At 42.5% G+C, this 22,515-nt stretch overlaps 1 protein-coding gene across 1 annotated transcript in view; it reads left to right on the top strand.

Annotated features, from left to right (window-relative positions):
- Positions 1 to 265: 265 nt before the first annotated feature.
- sctr (secretin receptor) overlaps positions 266 to 22,515 on the top strand; it is a gene marked incomplete at both ends in the record, with an annotated part of 35,482 nt that continues 13,232 nt past the window's right edge. Inside the window, 5 exons of the mRNA XM_080902854.1 lie at positions 266 to 299; positions 393 to 433; positions 570 to 678; positions 21,273 to 21,368; positions 22,060 to 22,160. Of these exons, the coding sequence (XP_080758980.1) occupies positions 266 to 299; positions 393 to 433; positions 570 to 678; positions 21,273 to 21,368; positions 22,060 to 22,160 (381 nt within the window). The remainder of the gene's footprint in view (positions 300 to 392; positions 434 to 569; positions 679 to 21,272; positions 21,369 to 22,059; positions 22,161 to 22,515) is intronic.

Genomic DNA, 22,515 nt, shown 5'->3' with positions numbered 1-22,515 from the left:
CGCCTACAGGAGAGGCGCAAGACTGTTTTTGATTAAAACAAATTAAAACAATATTTCCACACCGGAACGTTAATGTGTGATCGTCCTTCCCGAGGAAGGAGGAGAGAAAAAGGCAGACGCGGAGAGTGAGCCGTGAAGTGTATCATGTGAACCACCCGCATCAACACAGACGCAGTCAGACGCTTTGGGGAGGTGACTGAAACACTTTGTGCTGTGTTTGCGAAGAGGACGTCCGATTTGTATCCTTCCTTTAAACGAGACATAGATGTGTTTGCTTTTAGAAACGCCGCGTAAAACCGGTCAATTCCTCCTTTAACATTTTTGTATTATTATTATTTTTATTTCTGTTATCAGGTGGCTCATCAGGGCACTCTCGATGGGAATCTCGACAGAAATTACAGTTATTGCACTTCTTCTGCAGCGCTGTCCCCATGTGAGCAGATATTTAACCCCCCCCCACACACACACACCTTTTAGTAGGGTTTTTAAACACAAAATAGCAGTAATGGCAGTTTTCGTCTCTGCCTTAGGGCATATCCAGCGTTATAGGTCTTTCAGTGTGTTTACAGGTTGAAGCTGTTCGTCCTGAATGCGACCCAAACTACATTTTGCTCCAAGATGAAGTGTCCTGTTTGGAGCTGCTCAACAAGACTTTCATCAGCCAAGGACAACAACAAGGCGAGTACCACATTTTTATCTCGTAATAAGAAAGAAAGACTAAAAATAAATAAAAGAACTTGTATTTTATATTGTAATGAAGATTTCACCATGACCTGCCCCAAACATATCTGTTGTAATGTGGTTTTAAAAAAACAAATATGAACAAACCACTAAGCTTGATAAAAACATCTACTTTATGCTATTACTGAATACATTTGTATTTTGCAACAGAAAGGCAGCTATTGTGCCTTCTTAATGGTGGGCAATCTCAAGACAGTATTTTTTCTTCTGTTTATACAAACTACTTTAGTATTTTTCCAGTAACACATGTTTGTTCTTTCATAAATTTTGCTGCCAGTAAATTTACTGAATTTATTTACATTTCTTACTGGGAATTACATGACATCACATTTGACCTCGCAGATAATAAACCTGAAAAAGGAGCAAAACCAAAAAGTACAAATAGCGAAAGTGAAACTGAGGCTGTTCACTCCAGTAGAATCCAGCATTGTGATATAAACTTCAGTTTCACAGCTAGTTTGACAGAATGGCTTAAGATTTTCTTGTTGTCATTGTAGAGGTATTAGAGCTGAACTGAAGTCTTTTCCTATGGTGTTATTTTTGTGCCACTATTCTGAGCGCACGTAAAAAAAAATTTGCAGGTGTTGCATTTTGAGGAGAAATTTATTTTCAGCGAAGAAAAGCTAAATTTGAGTGAACAAAATTCATTGCTGCATGAAAAAACACACACACACACAACAGCAGCCCCTGTCGCTCAGTTTTTGCACTTGCGCTCGCTCGCCTCAACATTTCTGCCCGTGCGCGCTCAACCCTTTCTCTACACCATTATATTTGTGCCACAAAACCAGCCAATCACAGACTTGGATGCAAAAAAAATCTGATTGGCTGTTTTGGTCTCCAATAAGCTCGAAATGATGAAATGCAATATCCCAGAATCCATTTCGTCCAAAACTCAAACGAGGCAGTGGCGGAGGAACGCAGAGTGGCGGAGTTTGAAATATTACTCTGTCTGGGTCACAAAATAAACTTTTAAGATATTTTCATGCGAGAATGTTTCTGTGTAAAATATCACATATTTGCATAAGTGCTCTAACGTTCCCGGAGATGCCTGTTACCAGCTGACCGGGTGGTCACTCCGGTTAAACATAATATAAAAGGCTGAACTGACAAAAAATCACCGACTACACCACCAGGTATTACAGGAAAAACCATAAAGCCTTTGAACTACAAAAAACGCTGTTATGACAACACTGTCTTGTTGGTATACAGTGGGGCAAAAAATTATTTAGTCAGCCACCGATTGTGCAAGTTCCCCCACCTAAAATGATGACAGAGGTCAGTAATTTGCACCAGAGGTACACTTCAACTGTGAGAGACAGAATGTGAAAAAAAAATCCATGAATCCACATGGTAGGATTTGTAAAGAATTTATTCGTAAATCAGGGTGGAAAATAAGTATTTGGTCAATAACAAAAATACAACTCAATACTTTGTAACATAACCTTTGTTGGCAATAACAGAGGTCAAACGTTTACTATAGGTCTTTACCAGGTTTGCACACACAGTAGCTGGTACTTTGGCCCATTCCTCCATGCAGATCTTCTCGAGAGCAGTGATGTTTTGGGGCTGTCGCCGAGCAACACGGACTTTCAACTCCCGCCACAGATTTTCTATGGGGTTGAGGTCTGGAGACTGGCTAGGCCACTCCAGGACTTTCAAATGCTTCTTACGGAGCCACTCCTTTGTTGCCCGGGCGGTGTGTTTTGGATCATTGTCATGTTGGAAGACCCAGCCTCGTTTCATCTTCAAAGTTCTCACTGATGGAAGGAGGTTTTGGCTCAAAATCTCACGATACATGGCCCCATTCATTCTGTCCTTAACACGGATCAGTCGTCCTGTCCCCTTGGCAGAAAAACAGCCCCATAGCATGATGTTTCCACCCCCATGCTTCACAGTAGGTATGGTGTTCTTGGGATGCAACTCAGTATTCTTCTTCCTCCAAACACGACGAGTTGAGTTTATACCAAAAAGTTCTACTTTGGTTTCATCTGACCACATGACATTCTCCCAATCCTCTGCTGTATCATCCATGTGCTCTCTGGCAAACTTCAGACGGGCCTGGACATGCACTGGCTTCAGCAGCGGAACACGTCTGGCACTGCGGGATTTGATTCCCTGCCGTTGTAGTGTGTTACTGATGGAGACCTTTGTTACTTTGGTCCCAGCTCTCTGCAGGTCATTCACCAGGTCCCCCCGTGTGGTTCTGGGATCTTTGCTCACCGTTCTCATGATCATTTTGACCCCACGGGATGAGATCTTGCGTGGAGCCCCAGATCGAGGGAGATTATCAGTGGTCTTGTATGTCTTCCATTTTCTGATGATTGCTCCCACAGTTGATTTTTTCACACCAAGCTGCTTGCCTATTGTAGATTCACTCTTCCCAGTCTGGTGCAGGTCTACAATACTTTTCCTGGTGTCCTTCGAAAGCTCTTTGGTCTTGGCCATGGCGGAGTTTGGAGTCTGACTGTTTGAGGCTGTGGACAGGTGTCTTTTATACAGATGATGAGTTCAAACAGGTGCCATTCATACAGGTAACGAGTGGGGGACAGAAAAGCTTCTTACAGAAGACGTTACAGGTCTGTGAGAGCCAGAGATTTTCCTTGTTTGAGGTGACCAAATACTTATTTTCCACCCTGATTTACGAATAAATTCTTTACAAATCCTACCATGTGGATTCATGGATTTTTTTTTTCACATTCTGTCTCTCACAGTTGAAGTGTACCTCTGGTGCAAATTACTGACCTCTGTCATCATTTTAAGTGGGGGAACTTGCACAATCGGTGGCTGACTAAATACTTTTTTGCCCCACTGTATATGTATGATTTGTATCACCTTCATGTTTCCACACCGATATCATGACCAGCAGCTTTACAGCTGTGGCTCCAGCAAACATCAGCTGATACTAGAAATTAATATTAAACACATTCTAACAACAGCTGATCAAGCTTGAACGTGCTGCTGTTGTTTAGTGCAACATCTGCTGATTTCCTCCTTCTGGCGCAAAGTGGGAGATAAACAAACAAGAGAGACGATCAGCTGATCATTGATCAGTTTCATGAGTGAAGTAGCAACAGGAGAGGGAGGAGAATGAGAGGAGAAGAGGCAGCTGACTGGCCAGCTGATAGTGTCAGGGCAGGCAGATCGAGCAATCGCAGACTGTGAATACACTGAACTGTTTATCATTAAATAGTTCTTTATTTACAGTCACCAGGTGCAATATATGAAAGTGGGGCGGGGGGGCAGGGATTCATGGGACAGTCCAGAGAAAACAAACAGGTTCTTCTCACTTGCACCTCGATCACTGTTCCCCACGCTCCACTTCCTGCTCACTCGTTCCACTCAGGGAAATTCCACTTCTCACTGCCTATACATGCCAAACTGCCAAACACTCAGGCTTAGATTTCCAAGATACAGGGGTTACAGGACAGGTCCAAAGAGATGAGATGATCACAACCAGAAAAGCACGAAGAAACTCAGAAAGTCACGAAGCTGGGATTTACACTGACGTGTTTTACTCAATAGTCCAGCGACGAGAAGAGAAAGGGTGATGAGCCACAGGTGAGTGATTAGTTGCAGGTGTGTGCACCAAAGCCGGGAGCCTGTTGTGAGCTCCGCCCAGGCAGTGATGAGAGAGAGAGAGAAAGCGAAACAAAAACACATGAGGCCTTGCTGGGTTCTTTAGGAGAAGGTTCCAGAGCCTGAGCTGTGCACTGTGCCTGGCTCTGTGGGCTAAGGCCCACTGGGTGTTCTACATTGAGCTCCCTTCCCAGGCCCAGCTCCAGGGAGGGCCTCTGTAATCCTATTCTGGGCAGGGTACACTGATTCCTCACTTTTCCCTTTTTTTATAGGGGTAGATTGAATCGCTTGTTTTCTGGCCCCTCAACCAGGATCAAATTGCCTTGGGAGACCCTACAAGGGGGGAAAGCAAAAGCCCCCCGACAACATAGTTCCTGGGTTCACAGGGGAACACAAGCTCCACCGCGGTAAGGTGGCGATTCACAGACCGAGGCCTTATTCCTCTTAGCTAAATTTCCTTTAGCATCCATTTGAGTTCATTGGCTTGAACCATGACATTTAGTATTTTGATCATTTTTTAATCAGTTTAATTTTCTTTGCAACACAATGCTGCAGAAAATTGTTGATATTTTGATTTATTACACAGATCTGTAAAATAAACCATTTAATTCAAGTTAATTATTTTTCACTGAGTATACTATTAGTGCTGCTGTAAATTTAAGGGTGACCTGTACATTAGAGCACTGAAACATTACGACGGATACATTTGAACATTGAATAGCACCGAGTCAATGGCTTTAGGTTGTCAGTAGATCAAACATAAATAATTTTTTTTAATTGAATTGATATTCATGATGTGCATTCTGTGTTCTATTAGCTACAAATCCAGTATGGCGCCAAAATGGCGCCGGTGAGGTCGGCTGCCGTGCTGGATGCTCTGCCCTTACTTCTCCACTTTTTGCAGTTTTTCGTCACTTTTTGCTATATCTGCGATAATCTTGCATGGGCATCATGCAAAACACACAAATCCGCTACAGTAGAGACACTTTGGTTTCTATTGGTCTGCAGTACACGAACATTTCACCATGTTTAACTCCGGACCCAACCTGGCCAAAGGAGATCCTGAGAGAGAACAAAGGACGCGACCCTAAGCGACGGCCTCGAGGTAAAAGAGCCGGCATCAGGAACAGGCTACGGGCTCGCGCACACCGCGCACCCATGCCCAGTATCCTGCTAGCCAATGTTCAATCCATCGAGAATAAGCTTGATGACCTCAGAGCCAGAATCAAGTTCCAGAGAGACATTCGGGACTGCAACCTCCTCTGCTTCACCGAGACTTGGCTGAACCCAGCGATACCAGACCACGCCGTGCAGCCGGCGGGGTTCTTTTCGGTTTACCGCATGGACAGGACAATGGAGTCGGGGAAGAAAAGAGGTGGTGGAGTGTGTTTGATGGTGAACAACAGATGGTGCGACAGCACAAACATCTCCCCACTCACACGCTCTTGCTCGCCCAATCTGGAGCTTTTGATCGTTAAGTGTCGCCCTTTCTATCTCCCTCGGGAATTCACTGCGGTCATTGCCTGCACTGTTTACATTCCGCCTCACGCGGACTCGGACACTGCCTTATGTGAGCTACATGAGGCTCTCACACATCAACAAACACTTCACCGAGATGCCGCACTCATTGTTATGGGAGATTTTAACAGAGTGAATCTCAAACGGACATTTCACAACCTTCACCAGCACATCAACTGCCCCACCCGGGGCATGAGGACATTAGACCACTGCTACACCCCGTTCAAGAACTGTTACAAGGCTCAACCCCTGCCGGCATTTGGAAAATCGGACCATTCCGCCATCTTCCTCATACCTGCTTACAAACAAAGGCTAAAGCAGCAACCACCAATCAGGAGGGAGGTCGCTCGCTGGACGGACCAATCGGTGGCCGCGCTGCAGGACGCACTGGATGACGCAGACTGGGACATGTTTCGGCGCAGCTCTGATGACATCAACATGTTTACGGAAGCGGTTGTGGGATTTATCGGGAAACTAGCGGACGACACAGCAGAAAGAACTATCATCCGAACGTTTCCCAACCAGAAGCCGTGGGTGGATAAAAACATCCGCGACGCTCTGAGATCACGCACCGCTGCCTACAATGAAGGGCTTGTCTCCGGTAATATGGACCTATACAAGGCTGCGTCCTACAACGTGCGCAGCGCGGTCCGAAAGGCAAAGCGGAGCTACGGGGAAAAACTAGAGTCACAGCTACGACAGTGCGACTCTAGGAGCCTGTGGAAAGGACTGCGGACTATAACGGACTATAAACGACCAGCTTCTTCAATGATGAATGCAGATGCTTCACTGGCTGATGAGCTGAACACGTTTTATGCTCGCTTCGACGCCGCAGCAATTAAAACAACAAACGGCTGCGCGCGCTCGGAGTGCACCAGTGAAGAAAATGCATTCGTCATCACAGAGCATGCCGTGAGGAACACCTTCAGGAGGGTGAACACCAGGAAGGCAGCAGGACCAGATGCAATCCCTGGCCGGGTCCTTTGAGCCTGCGCTGATCAACTAGCACCGGTGTTCACGGAGATCTTCAACCTCTCCCTGGCCCAAGCTGTGGTTCCCACGTGCTTCAAACGGTCCATTATTGTCCCTGTTCCAAAGAAACAACAGCCCGCTTGCCACAATGACTACCGTCCAGTAGCACTGACTTCAATTGTGATGAAGTGTTTTGAAAGACTGATGAGAGATCACATCACTTCTTCACTTCCTCCCACCATCGACTCACTTCAGTTTGCTTACCGGACTAATCGTTCCACAGACGATGCCATATCTCACCTGCTCCACACATCCCTGAGTCACCTGGACACTGGCAGAGGGAATTATGTTAGGATGCTGTTCGTGGACTACAGTTCAGCATTCAACACAATAATTCCCTCTAAGCTTTTCACCAAGTTGACGGATCTAGGACTCAGCTCATCACTGTGTCAGTGGATCCTCAACTTCCTCACAGACAGACCCCAATCAGTGAGGGTGGGAAAACAAGTCTCCCCCTCCATCTCACTCAGCACTGGAGTGCCTCAGGGCTGTGTTTTAAGCCCCCTGCTGTACTCACTGTACACTTATGACTGTGTAGCCACATCCGACACCACCTCCATTGTCAAGTTTGCTGACGACACTGCTGTTGTGGGCCTGATCTCCGACAACATCGAGACGGCCTACCTGGAGGACATTAGGAACCTGGAGACCTGGTGCCAGGAGAATAACCTCCTCCTAAACGTCAGCAAGACTAAGGAGCTGATCGTGGACTTCACTACAAAGCAGGCGAGGAATTACAAACCCCTCATCATCAGTGGCACGCCAGTGGAGAGAGTGGACAGTTTCCGATACCTGGGTGTCCACATCACTCAGGACCTGTCATGGTCCTGTCACATCAACACCCTGGTTAAGAAAGCCCGTCAGCGTCTCTTCTTCCTCAGAAGACTTAGAGACTTCCATCTGCCACTGAAGGTGCTCAAGAACTTCTACTCCTGCACCATCGAGAGCGTCCTGACGTCAAACATCTGCACCTGGTTTGGGAACAGCACCAAGCAGGACAGACGAGATCTGCAAAGGGTGGTGCGCTCGGCAGAACGCATCATTCAATCAGAGCTCCCTGACCTGCTGTCCATCTACACCAAGCGGTGCAAGTCCAAAGCTAGGAAGATTATGATGGACCTCTCCCATCCCAACAATGGACTCTTCTCACTGTTGAGGTCTGGGAAGCGCCTCCGCTCCCTTAAGGCCAAAACAGAGAGAATGAAGAGGAGCTTCTTCCCCCAGGTTATTCGGGGCCTGAACCAGGTGTAGGACTGGACTCTCCCAAACACGTCACTATAAGACTGGACTCTCACACACGTCACCACACGCACCACCACACATTTCCTATAATCCTATAATTCCTATAATTTATAATCCTTATCTTTATAATCTCTTCTGCTATTTGCACATTCTTTACTGTAAATTCCTAAGTTAATTTGTAAACTTTTGTAGTAAATTGTAAATATTGTAAAACTTTTCTTCTGTCATTTAATGGTCGGGCATTGTACAGCTACAAGCATTTCACCCCCATGTCATACTGTGTATGGTTGTGTGTGTGTGACAAATAAAATTTGAATTTGAATTTGAGTAGTGTAAAACAGACTTATCAGGCGACTAGAATCACCTAAAAAAACATTTATACATTTTCCAAAGCACCAAATGAATACATGCATATTCTTGTGACAGTGCAGTTCATTCAGTGGTTTAATCAATAAGTGAAAACTTGCTTTAGAAGCTTTCTCATCTTGATGTCAATGGTCAGCTTATTATCCAAGCAGGGTATTTTTCGTCACATCCGTATTGAATTCCTGCTGAGGGCTCATACAGCCTGTTGATTTTGTATAGTTCTAGGCATTCCAGGATCCCTACATGAGGCATTAATCAATAGGCCTTCTGGTAGTCAATTCAGGTGGTGTTTCGTTCCACTGCTGTTTAAGAAAATATCTTTATGGGCCCAACTCATGTATTGAGCTAATAGTAGGATGGGATCGGAGCCTTCTGGGAATCTTTGGGGATCAGGACTGCCGGGCCTTTGGTTAGCGCTTCTGGTTGCATCTCTTTCATTAGCAGCTTTTTCATTTGTGCTGCCAGATGTTCATACAGTGCAGTTAGCTTCTTTATCCACTATATGTGGCTCATGTCATGGTCTGTGCTGTACAACTCTTCATCATAGGTGAGACTCTTTCTTAGATGTCTGCCACTGTGATGGTCACTGGGTCCTGCTTATGTGTTGCATCCTTCCATATGCTTTTCCAGTGTTGCTCCCTCTCCACCCTTGGCAGTGCTGTTGTCATAACATTCCCCTCCAAATCTTTTCTACGGGTAAACTTGGTTTATAGTTAAATAATATCAGTTAAAGGCTCCTTTACTCCGTGCAAAGACTTTAGTGAAGGAAACCTCTGTGTTTAGATCTTTAAATCCAGGCTTTCCCTGTCTATTTAAACCCAAGCTTCAATTCAACAGCAGGTTTGAAGATGAAAGAAGATTGACAGAGTAGATGGTATTGCAATGCTGTATGGTGAACTGTAATGATTTTAACTGAATGTGGTAACTTGAGAAGAAACCCAGCATACTTTTTCCCCATTACTGCAGCAGGTAATAGCATGATCTGTCAGCTAACAGCATTTGCAGTACAAAAAAATCTTGTGTTGCCATGGTTTCCACTCCCAGGTTGGTTCTGGAAACGAGAGTACTGAAGAGAAATTACATTAGCTGTTCTGTTGATAGGTGGATTCATAGCATACACAAGGACATCACACATTTTTAGAGTTCCATAGGGCCAAAGGGCATCATGTAATCTCCAGTAATGAATAACAGACACATCCTTCATGTTAAATGTTTTTAACAGTAGTCCTGCTCTGTTGTGAGATATCGACACAATTTGGCATCCCTGGCCTATTTAAAGAATAATACTGTAAACATGGCTGAAAGTTCTTTTCGGCTTCTCCGATATGCGTATTGAAGTATCCTTTGAGTAGGTACTGAATCCTGAGTTGCCTTTGATATTTTCAGAGTTTTTAGCACATGCATGAATGTGTAAACAAGGCAATGAGTAATAGTCTGTTTTACCATTTACCTGTTTACCACAGCAAACATCTTAATGAAAAACATAAAGATGTTTGTGACTGTGATGGGTAGACAGCGTCATAAAAACTGCAGGCATGGTTATTATCGTTCGAAACGAACAAAATAATTAAAACTAGAAGTAAAAAACATTTGAATAACTGAAAAAAACAATTAGCCTTCACAGAATTTTTTTTTTACTGAAACTATATTGAGCATTCACAAAACTGACTAAAGTCAACTGAATTTATAGAGAAAATGTGTGGGTTTTTTGTTCGTTTGTCTTTTTTTTGCGGGGGCGGGTGGGGAGATCATATGTTAATCTAGGGTGAATATGAAGTCCAGTTTCTGGTTTGTTTTCTTGCTGTGCTACTTTATGCCAGCAGATGGAAAGTCACGTCGTCTGTGTTGCCGATCTGTCCACACTGAATGTGACTATTCCCAGTCTGCCCCAGTCCTCATGCCAAATATCCTTGGACAAGATAGTAACCCCATGTTGCTCTCCGATGCATTGGAGTATGAATGTGTGTGTGAATGTTAGATTGGAAGCTTAGAAAAAGTGCTTGTGCGAATGGGTGTGATTTGGTAAATGAACGAGTTTTGTATAACCGCTTTGAGTGCTCAGAGTAGAAAAGTGCTATATAAGAACCAGTCCATTGACTATGTTTCAGATAAAAGTGTCATGTAGTGGAACAAGATCAAATATGTGGGACATTTCTAAAGGCAGAAAAATCCCATGACCCTTAAAGTCCACCTGAAAAGCTTGCACAAAAAGCCTAACCTGGCTTACCTGGAGAAGATAAGAGAGCATGCCCTACCCTCATCCCCAGAAACAGAAGCTAACCTCAGGCAAGGAAGCATGATACATCCCAAGACAACCTCACAAAAAACATTTTGTAGTACTTTCAACAGCGATCCGATACTGGTTAGTCACATCCCAAGTGAGAGGAATCATTGGTGAATATGTTTATTGAGACGGGGATATCCACACAACTATGTTAGCACTTCACTTGATGTAAAATTGAAAACACCCACAAGGCTCATCATGTCCAAGATGAAATGTGGATGGAATCTGAGTTGGAAAAGTCAGGAAAAGTGTGAGGAGAGTGGAGCTCACTGCTAGTGTCGTGATAGGAGCAAATACATTGTTGTTGTTTTTTCTTTTTACTCATATAAATTAATTCACAATTCAACAGCATTTACAGCTAATGTGAAAGTTTCCTTTGGCTTTTCGGGTGGATATGAATATATAGAGAAGAAATCTACTTCTCATTCACTGCAACTATGTTACAGAAAACATAGATGTTTGTCACCTTCCTGATTTCCTATTTTTTTGTATGTTTGGCACACGTATATGTTTCATATCATCAAACTAATCTAAGTATCAGAAATGACAAGTAAACTCAAAGTGGCGTTTCTAGGTGTTTATTATTTAGGGGAAAAACCTACCAAACCTACATTGTATATCACTGAGGTCGAACAAGATATGTTTAATGAGCCATCTCTGTATCGCCCTAAAAGTTTTTTAATTAAATCTGGTGTTGCATAATAACTGACATATACAAAATGTAGTGCCGGTGATAGTGTTTGACAAAACAATTAGCTGAATTATATAAAAGTGAGATATTTAATTAAATTCGTCACATACACAGTACAACATACAACAACACTAGTAATAATATTGCAATAATATTGCAGTTCTGATTTTGCAATGTCCAAAAAAGTGCTGCATATATTTATATTTTATATTTATATTAGTAATTTAATGGGGAATGACACCAATTTATTATGAATAAAAATAATAATTAATATTTAGTTATTAAATCATTTGACTGAACAGCAGCTTTTTTATATATTTAATAAAATTGTCTTAATTTATTCTGACTGTGTATTCAGCTAGAGGTTAGAGAAAGTCTTAGATAGAATTTAATTAGGGAAAAATGTCTATTTTCTGAAGTATATATTGCTAGAGAAGGAGTAGAGTAACTCCTTCTGCACTGGTGAGAAAAAGTTTGAGGTTGATGGAGAGGAAAGCAGTCTAACAGTAAAGGCACTATTTAGTAGTCAAGCTGTCATCTTTTGTTTGGTTTAGCTTGTGTTTAGAAAATGTCCTCAGTCGAACAGGCAGAACACAAGATGAAAACTGACAAATACTGAGAAAAGGCACACAGACTTCCACCTCCAGTCTCAACAAAGCCTGTGAGGGCTTAGACCACCACCCAGCATCTGAGGACTATTTAGAAGACATTTGAAGCCCTTTATGCACACTTTCCTTAAATTTGTGCACATCTGCAAAGGCGGTCTAAGGGCACACAGTTGTTAGTAAGTGAAAAAGATGTTTATGTGTGTAGTTGTGATTCCTTTCATTTGGCCAACCAAACATCCAACAGAACAAATAGCTCCAACAATGTGCAATGCTTTTTCATTTACTAACAACTGTGTTTTTGAAAAATAAACACTGACCAGAATATATGTTACAAAAATAAGAGGAATAGAAGGGCATTATATTATATTCCTAACTGAGTTGTTAACCCAAGATTGTGCTTCGGATTGGCCCATTGCTCCAATACAGGAAGTTTGGATCAGCTCGCTATTTAAAGGGTCCAAGTCTTTGATTCCAAGGGGTATTCCCCTATATGGATTTTTTATATAGCACTTTTCTACTCTACCTGAGCTCTCAAAGCAGTTTATACAACTTGCCTCATTCCCCCATTCATACAATCCCATTGTACACACATTAGTACTGTGATGGATGCAAGCAAGAGCAAACTGGGGTTCCTATCTTGTTACTATCCAGGGATATTTAGCATGCAGGGATCAAATCGCCAACCTTCTGATTAGTAGATGACCATCTCTACTTCCTGAGCTTCATCCAGAGCACAATGTCTTGACCTGCCTATAACCAGATGTCGACGTCAATATTAAAATATTAAAATAGTAAAACACAGCAAAACATGCACAATAAAACCCTAGGTAACGTGTCCCTTTCAGTGTTGGTCAAGTTACTTGAAAAAAGTAATCAGTAACTAATTACTGATTACTTCCCCCAAAAAGTAATCCCGTTACTTTACTGATTACTTATTTTCAAAAGTAATTAATTACTTAGTTGCTTAGTTACTTTTTAAAAACATGATTTACAACCTGAATAGGTGATAAAGTGATAGATCTTTCAGCCCAATTCTACTTTTTCTGCATAATTCATCATACAAAATGTAATCAAGTGGAAAAGTCTCTTTTTAAAACTTGTTTTATCAGTTTTAACCTTTTAACTTTATGCATCAAGCAAAAATGTAATTATATGCAGCATTCTCTGACTGGAAGAAATTTGTTTAATATTTAAACCTATTTTCTGCACATTCCAGCGCATAAAATAAAAAAAAATTTGTGTTTACACTCAGTCTTTCAAATAAATGCAAGTAAAACACAGCAGAAAATAAATAAAATCAAAGACTAGCGGTCCTGTTGCTCTATTTTCACCTGTACAGGGAGTGCAGAATTATTAGGCAAATGAGTATTTTGTCCACATCATCCTCTTCATGCATGTTGTCTTACTCCAAGCTGTATAGGCTCGAAATTAAGCATATTAGGTGATGTGCATCTCTGTAATGAGAAGGGGTGTGGTCTAATGACATCAACACCCTATATCAGGTGTGCATAATTATTAGGCAACGTCCTTTCCTTTGGCAAAATGGGTCAAAAGAAGGACTTGACAGGCTCAGAAAAGTCAAAAATAGTGAGATATCTTGCAGAGGGGTGCAGCAGTCTCAAAATTGCAAAGCTTCTGAAGCGTGATCATCGAACAATCAAGCGTTTCATTCAAAATAGTCAACAGGGTCGCAAGAAGCGTGTGGAAAAACCAAGGCGCAAAATAACTGCCCATGAACTGAGAAAAGTCAAGCGTGCAGCTGCCAAGATGCCACTTGCCACCAGTTTGGCCATATTTCAGAGCTGCAACATCACTGGAGTGCCCAAAAGCACAAGGTGTGCAATACTCAGAGACATGGCCAAGGTAAGAAAGGCTGAAAGACGACCACCACTGAACAAGACACACAAGCTGAAACGTCAAGACTGGGCCAAGAAATATCTCAGGACTGGTTTTTCTAAGGTTTTATGGACTGATGAAATGAGAGTGAGTCTTGATGGGCCAGATGGATGGGCCCGTGGCTGGATTGGTAAAGGGCAGAGAGCTCCAGTCCGACTCAGACGCCAGCAAGGTGGAGGTGGAGTACTGGTTTGGGCTGGTATCATCAAAGATGAGCTTGTGGGGCCTTTTCGGGTTGAGGATGGAGTCAAGCTCAACTCCCAGTCCTACTGCCAGTTTCTGGAAGACACCTTCTTCAAGCAGTGGTACAGGAAGAAGTCTGCATCCTTCAAGAAAAACATGATTTTCATGCAGGACAATGCTCCATCACATGCGTCCAAGTACTCCACAGCGTGGCTGGCAAGAAAGGGTATAAAAGAAGAAAAACTAATGACATGGCCTCCTTGTTCACCTGATCTGAACCCCATTGAGAACCTGTGGTCCATCATCAAATGTGAGATTTACAAGGAGGGAAAACAGTACACCTCTCTGAACAGTGTCTGGGAGGCTGTGGTTGCTGCTGCACGCAATGTTGATGGTGAACAGATCAAAACACTGACAGAATCCATGGATGGCAGGCTTTTGAGTGTCCTTGCAAAGAAAGGTGGCTATATTGGTCGCTGATTTGTTTTTGTTTTGTTTTTGAATGTCAGAAATGTATATTTGTGAATGTGGAGATGTTATATTGGTTTCACTGGTAAAAATAAATCATTGAAATGGGTATATATTTGTTTTTTGTTAAGTTCCCTAATAATTATGCACAGTAATAGTCACCTGCACACACAGATATCCCCCTAAAATAGCTAAAACTAAAAACAAACTAAAAACTACTTCCAAAAACATTCAGCTTTGATATTAATGAGTTTTTTGGGTTCATTGAGAACATGGTTGTTGTTCAATAATAAAATTATTCCTCAAAAATACAACTTGCCTAATAATTCTGCACTCCCTGTAAAGCAGGAGTGGGGTAGGCGGAGGTTTACCCTGGTGCAGGTGTGCCGCGGTCAGTGGAAGAATCCGCGAGTTTCTCTGTGAGTTTCCCATTACGTCGTAGCTACTCGGTGCTTGCTCGGAAGTTTAGGGATTTTTTTCGCTGTAAAAAGAAGTTTTCTTCCCACGCACAACGGACACTAATGTTTTTGTCACTTTTTATGGAATCAAACTCAAAGTAAGGTCAGTACTTCCACGCTTTAAACGCTGCACGCTCATACTTTCTCCCGCACTCGATATATGATCCATTGTTGATCTGCACACAGCTGTTGTCACTAACGTCGCACTCGCTTACGTCACTGTCGTGAGACATTCTGGCAAAAAAATCACGGTTTTAGTAACGCAGTAACGCAGCGTTCCTACGGGAAAGTAACGGTAATCTAATTACCGTTTTTGCAATAGTAATCCCTTACTTTACTTGTTACGCGTTACTGCCCATCTCTGGTCCCTTTCCACCCCATGACATCATCAGTTGTCTGCTTGATGTTTATTCAGCTGTGTAAAAACTATAACTTTACTCTCAGCCAAACCGATTTACTCAGGAACAAATAAAATACTAAAAAAAAGCCAAACAATAACATTTGTAAGTTATCTAAGTGACTCATATATCATGTTTAACCTGAATAGCGAAAGATGGCGGTGGGCTTGAAAACGATCTGCCGGGAGTCCGGTGTTCTCACGGCTCTAGTGAGCCTTGCCCCCGGCTAACTATCGAGCTAGTGGGTAATAGACGTCTTTGAAAACGTCGGAGCGCTTTTGAAAATATGTGGTGTCTTGATAAACTGAGCAGATATTTGAGGTTTACACAGCTACATTCTCGCCTGAAAATATGTTAAACGTTTATTTTGTGACCCAGAAAGAATAATAAGAGTAATATTAAAACTAACTAGCTGCCGCCATTGTTGGAAACTGAGCTGGGCCGCGCTATGAATTCTGGGACACAGCTTCTTCTTCTTCGGGGTTTAACGGCAGCTGTCATCCTTCTTCATGCAGTGCTGCCATCTTCTGTTTCAGTCCTTTATTGCACTCTTAAATCCTGCTACTTATTCCTGCGTCTTTTGTGATCTTACAAAGCTTCAAACGACGCGTCGACTATTAAATTAGTCGTCGACGATTTTGATAGTCGACTAATCGTGACTAGTCGACTAATCGTGGCAGCCCTACTCAGAATACTCACCAACTTACAGGGAGTGCAGAATTATTAGGCAAATGAGTATTTTGTCCACATCATCCTCTTCATGCATGTTGTCTTACTCCAAGCTGTATAGGCTCGAAAGCCTACTACCAATTAAGCATATTAGGTGATGTGCATCTCTGTAATGAGAAGAGGTGTGGTCTAATGACAACAACACCCTCTATCAGGTGTGCATAATTATTAGGCAACGTCCTTTCCTTTGGCAAAATGGGTCAAAAGAAGGACTTGACAGGCTCAGAAAAGTCAAAAATAGTGAGATATCTTGCAGAGGGATGCAGCAGTCTCAAAATTGCAAAGCTTCTGAAGCGTGATCATCGAACAATCAAGCGTTTCATTCAAAATAGTCAACAGGGTCGCAAGAAGCGTGTGGAAAAACCAAGGCGCAAAATAACTGCCCATGAACTGAGAAAAGTCAAGCGTGCAGCTGCCAAGATGCCACTTGCCACCAGTTTGGCCATATTTCAGAGCTGCAACATCACTGGAGTGCCCAAAAGCACAAGGTGTGCAATACTCAGAGACATGGCCAAGGTAAGAAAGGCTGAAAGACGACCACCACTGAACAAGACACACAAGCTGAAACGTCAAGACTGGGCCAAGAAATATCTCAAGACTGGTTTTTCTAAGGTTTTATGGACTGATGAAATGAGAGTGAGTCTTGATGGGCCAGATGGATGGGCCCGTGGCTGGATTGGTAAAGGGCAGAGAGCTCCAGTCCGACTCAGCAAGGTGGAGGTGGAGTACTGGTTTGGGCTGGTATCATCAAAGATGAGCTTGTGGGGCCTTTTCGGGTTGAGGATGGAGTCAAGCTCAACTCCCAGTCCTACTGCCAGTTTCTGGAAGACACCTTCTTCAAGCAGTGGTACAGGAAGAAGTCTGCATCCTTCAAGAAAAACATGATTTTCATGCAGGACAATGCTCCATCACACGCGTCCAAGTACTCCACAGCGTGGCTGGCAAGAAAGGGTATAAAAGAAGAAAAACTAATGACATGGCCTCCTTGTTCACCTGATCTGAACCCCATTGAGAACCTGTGGTCCATCATCAAATGTGAGATTTACAAGGAGGGAAAACAGTACACCTCTCTGAACAGTGTCTGGGAGGCTGTGGTTGCTGCTGCACGCAATGTTGATGGTGAACAGATCAAAACACTGACAGAATCCATGGATGGCAGGCTTTTGAGTGTCCTTGCAAAGAAAGGTGGCTATATTGGTCGCTGATTTGTTTTTGTTTTGTTTTTGAATGTCAGAAATGTATATTTGTGAATGTGGAGATGTTATATTGGTTTCACTGGTAAAAATAAATAATTGAAATGGGTATATATTTGTTTTTTGTTAAGTTCCCTAATAATTATGCACAGTAATAGTCACCTGCACACAGAGATATCCCCCTAAAATAGCTAAAACTAAAAACTACTTCCAAAAACATTCAGCTTTGATATTAATGAGTTTTTTGGGTTCATTGAGAACATGGTTGTTGTTCAATAATAAAATTATTCCTCAAAAATACAACTTGCCTAATAATTCTGCACTCCCTGTATATGGATGCAGCATTGAGAGTATTCTGTCCGGCTGCATGACGACCTGGTATGGCATTTCTGGTGTGGGAGCTCAGTCTCTTTGACAGCTCTTGATGCATCCATTGGTATGTGCATGATAGTTTATGCCTTAAGAACCTGTAAGAAAGTGTTTTAGAGGCATAGTATAAAAGTGTTGCATGAATAGATTGTAGTAAAAGGTCCTTATGATTTCTCAGTTTAGCTATAGACAGTAAGTACCAGTGGATTTATTTTTTGCACATTCTTTGACACAAAAACCTGGAAGATGTTCAGATAAGGAACAATTTTAATTAACAGGTGTCTGTACTGTACATATTACACATTTTCCTGACTATTATTATTATCTATCCCTCCATCCATCCAAATACTTTTTTCCATCTCTCCAATGGTGCCTTGTGGGGGCAATTCAATTCAATTTTATTTTATTTTTACAACGCCAAAGGCACCTGTTATTGTGATTTGGTGGCAGCAGCAGCCTGAGCAGAGAAGCTCAAACCTCATTCTCCCTAGGCCCCTTATCAAACGTATCCCCCGGAGCACTGAGATATATCAGGCCATCAAAGAGATACAATATCTCCATTGTACCTTAGGTTTACCCTGGGGCCTCCTCCCAGAAGGACACGTTTGGAATGCCTCACACGGGAGGTTTCCAGGAGCCGACCTAGTTGGAAGGCTGAACTACCGCAACTGTTACCTTGCGATCGTGATGTGCGATACCACTGATTTCCTTTCCGATCTGATACCAAGTAATATCCAGGGTGGTATCGACGATACTGATCCGATACCGATACTTTGTACAAAAACAGATTTTATTTATTGTATCTCAAATTATAGCATCATAATGATTACAGGACATCAGATTACTTGTTCTTATCACTTAATAATGCAGAGTTCATCATATAGAAATAAAAAACTGAAGTTGTGCTATTTGAACACGTTGCCTGCCTGCAGGACTAAAGGACTCCGTGAGAGACTCTCACCCTAGCAGCACCTGTCCCTGTCCTCCTCTTCAGTTCGCCTCAACATACGCTCGTCATATTCTGTGATATGATTTACTCTGAGGTGTTTGACGAGGTTAGTGATGTTGCCACAACCATACATGCCAACCCTCCCAATTTTTCCGGGAGAATACCACCTTTCTCCAGATTTTCCACCCAGACAACAAAGTTGAAAAACCATATCGCAGAATTCATAGCGCGGCCAGCCAATTCCAGTTTCCAACAATGGTGGCAGCGTCTTAGTTTTAATATTACTCTTATTTCTCTTTCTGGGTCGCAAAAAACCTTTTAACATATTTTCAGGTGAGAATGTAGCTGTGTGAACTTCAAATATCTGAGCCGACCGACACATCGTCTTCAAACCCCCACGGGCTTTCACCACTCGGGTTAAACATGATATATAAGTCACTTTGATAACTTAAAAATGTTATTGGTTGGCTTTTTCAGTGTTTTATTTGTTCGTGAGTAAATCGGTTTGGCTGAGATTAAAGTTATTAGATTAGATTAAATTAAATTAAACTTTATTAATCCCTCGGGAGGGTTCCTCCGGGGTTTTCACACAGCTGAATAAACGTCAAACAGAAAATGATTAAACAGAAGTGAGAGACGGTCGAGAGTTTACGTCAGCGCCCGGTTATATTAGAGAGCAAGGAACAGACGGCAGAGTTTCACTCCACCGAGGGAGCTCGTGACGTATACGTGACGACTTTCTTTAGACCGCGAATGCCGGGTCCTCAGGTCGAAGCAGCCTCTGAATTTGGACACCCCCGCTGTTTCCGGGCCGGCCAATAATAACGGTGACATTTAACGTATTTTATCCGATAAATAAACACTGTAAAATATATTTATCCCCCCAAACAGCCCTTTTGAATGTCTCCCTAATTCTGAGGCCTCAAGGTTGGCAAGTATAGCCACAACACCTCACTTTTTTGCCACATTTATTGCAAACCACGTCTCAGCTGTTTGTGGAGGTAAAATACATCCGCACAATTACGCTCAGCCATTGTCGTGAGTGCGCACGCCAAGGGGCTGCGAGACATTTATACAGCCGTATTTCGCACATGACTATGAAAGGCGGAAGAGGAAGTAGTTCCTTTGAATCTAGAAAATCCGAATGTTATAGTTTCTTTCCACTGTGTTCCTGTTAATGATAAACTACAAATGAACCCTAAATTACTAAAATATCGATATTTTAATGTGAGAAATGATTCTAGAACATAAATGATTGGTATCGGAGGAATCGATATTTCAGGATCGATCCGCACATCACTACCTTGCGATGTGGAGGAGCAGTGGCTCTACTCTGAGCCTGTCTTGAATGAGCCACACTGAACTATTCACTTTTCTTTCTGTTCTAGAGGAAAGCCCAGCAAAAACTTTGAGGAAAATTAATCTCCCCGACTTGTTTTTCGGTCACTATCCAATCCATCTGTCAGGATCTCTCACTCATGATCAAATGAGATACCTAAACTCCTCCACTTGGAGAAGAAACTCTTCTCTTACACGAAGTGGCTACTCCAGCCTTTTCTGGCTGACCGCTATGAACTCAGACCTGATTCTCATTCCCATTCTCTCACAATAGACTGCAAATCGCTCCAGTGTGAGCTCGATGCTCACACTACCTGATGAAACCAACAGGACCACATCATCTACAAAAAAAGGGACAGATGAGACGATGAGGCCACCAACGCGCAAGCCTTCAGTCACTTGGCTTCACCTAGAAATTCACTAAAAAGGGCACCTCACCAGAAATGAATCCCTCTTATTGTTGGCATTTCAGACAAGCTCTTGTCACAATTGTACACGGTTGTAGCTTGTAACGGGCCCCATAGTCCTTAAGCACCACCTAAGTATACCCCAAGGGATGCTGTTGAATGCCACCCCCAAGTTTACAAAACTCATGTAGACTGGATGGCCAAACTCCCATAAACACTTGAAAATGTGTGAGTTCAATAAAGAGCTGGTCCAGCATGAAAACCAAATTGTTCTTCCTGGATTTGAAGTGCGACTAATGGACAAACTTTCTTTTCCTTTACCCTAGCACAAACATTCCCAGGGAGGCCGAGGAGAGCCGTCTCCCTCTAGTTGGAGCACACCCTTTCAGTCCCCCTTCTTAAATATAGAAACTATCACTCAAGTCTCTCATTTCACAGGCACCACCCCAGATCGCCATGCAACATTGCAGAGGTGTGTCAACAAGACAGTTCTACCACAGCCAGAGTGTTAAGGAACTCCGGGAAAACCTCATCCAGGGGCCCAGCCATCAAACTACCTCAGTGACCTTGACCCCAGTGATGTTTGAGTTCTTCTACAGAAAATGTGTCAGTGGGATTAAGGAGGTCATCAAAGTATTCCCTCCACCATCCAGCTAGTTGAAGTCAGCAGCACTCCACCTGCACCAGAATTGCCTCAAGCCAAAAGTCTGTTTCCATGGCCTCACCAAACTCCTCCCACACCCACGCTGTGCTTTAGCAATCACCTGAGCTGTGAACAAAGTGAAATTTGATTTTCTTTGAAAATTTGATTTTCTTTTTTTGACAGAATGCAGGGGATGGTGGGACCATGTTAACTGTTGGCCCCATGCTGCAGTTGGAGATGTTGTGTCTCAGCCATGTCCTGGATTTCTACACACCACTGGTTAGTAGTAGGGCCATACAGTAGTGCATATTTTTAAACTCATAGCTTGGCTATGTTAGTCACATGATTTGATATCCCTGTGTTGCTGTAGTTTCTACATCATAATAATAATGTAAGTCTAGAATCAGTATCACAATTTACCAGTGATGCTGTCTGAGCATTCAGTTAGCATTAACCAAGAAACAAGCTAATGTTATTAAAAGCAAACATGAACAAACTAACATAAGTTTAATATAACAGCACAACCAAGTTCACAATATATTTATTATATGTATCATAAATATATTAATATATTGTATAAATTAATAAAGAAAACACTTGAAATGCTTACTATTTCTACCAGAAAAGAGTTTTCTATAAACAAGTACATTTTCCCCCACATTGCACAGTAATGGCATCACAAAGACATGATTGTTCAGTTGCAATGTTGATCCTGGACCAACACTCCTGACAACAAAGAAACAACAACACAGGGATGTTAGATACTGTAGGTCTTACCTTGATGTCCGTGGTGAGCTGGAGTGAACCTCTTGGATTGTGGTATAATTAGATTCACACACTCATTGTCTCCAGGGGGTTGAACTAGATTAACCTTTATCCTATATATTACAAAAAAAAACCTAAATTTCTGCTATTGTTTTTTATGTGTTAACAATAAAACACATTGTATGTATGTGTTCCATTTCTGTAGGGCAAGTTTTCAGGAACTGCACAGAGCTTGGCTGGACTGATCCCTACCCTCCACATGATATAGCATGCGAGTATGGCTTTAATGAAAGCCTTCCTCTAGAAGTAAGCCTCTTCCTTCTTCCTTTCATGCTGTAGCACTCAGTCACCCATCGAACTAACTGAACGGGGGGCGGTAACAAAACCTGTCTCCCCACTCGGTTATGTCCCCATGTCTGTTTCCTCCCAGTCCTTGTGTCAAGCCCGCTTCTTAGTGTGTGTCTCATGTTTCCTATTTTTTTGATAATCCCTTGTCCTGTGTTCAAAGTGTTCAGTTTTGCTTCCTCCCTTTCTCGTTGTGTCCGATTAGTTCCAGCTGTGTTTTCCTTTTGTTTCCCATCCCCTCGTTATTCTGTTTTTTTGAAAATGGAGATTTTCCGTTTTCAGTGACCGAAAACGCCGTTTACGAGGGGACAAAAGG

The sequence above is a fragment of the Rhamphochromis sp. 'chilingali' genome (assembly GCF_963969265.1).
Source record: "Rhamphochromis sp. 'chilingali' genome assembly, chromosome: 14".
Lineage (NCBI taxonomy): Eukaryota > Metazoa > Chordata > Actinopteri > Cichliformes > Cichlidae > Rhamphochromis > Rhamphochromis sp. 'chilingali'.
This window is presented reverse-complemented; position numbering and strand designations above follow the sequence as displayed.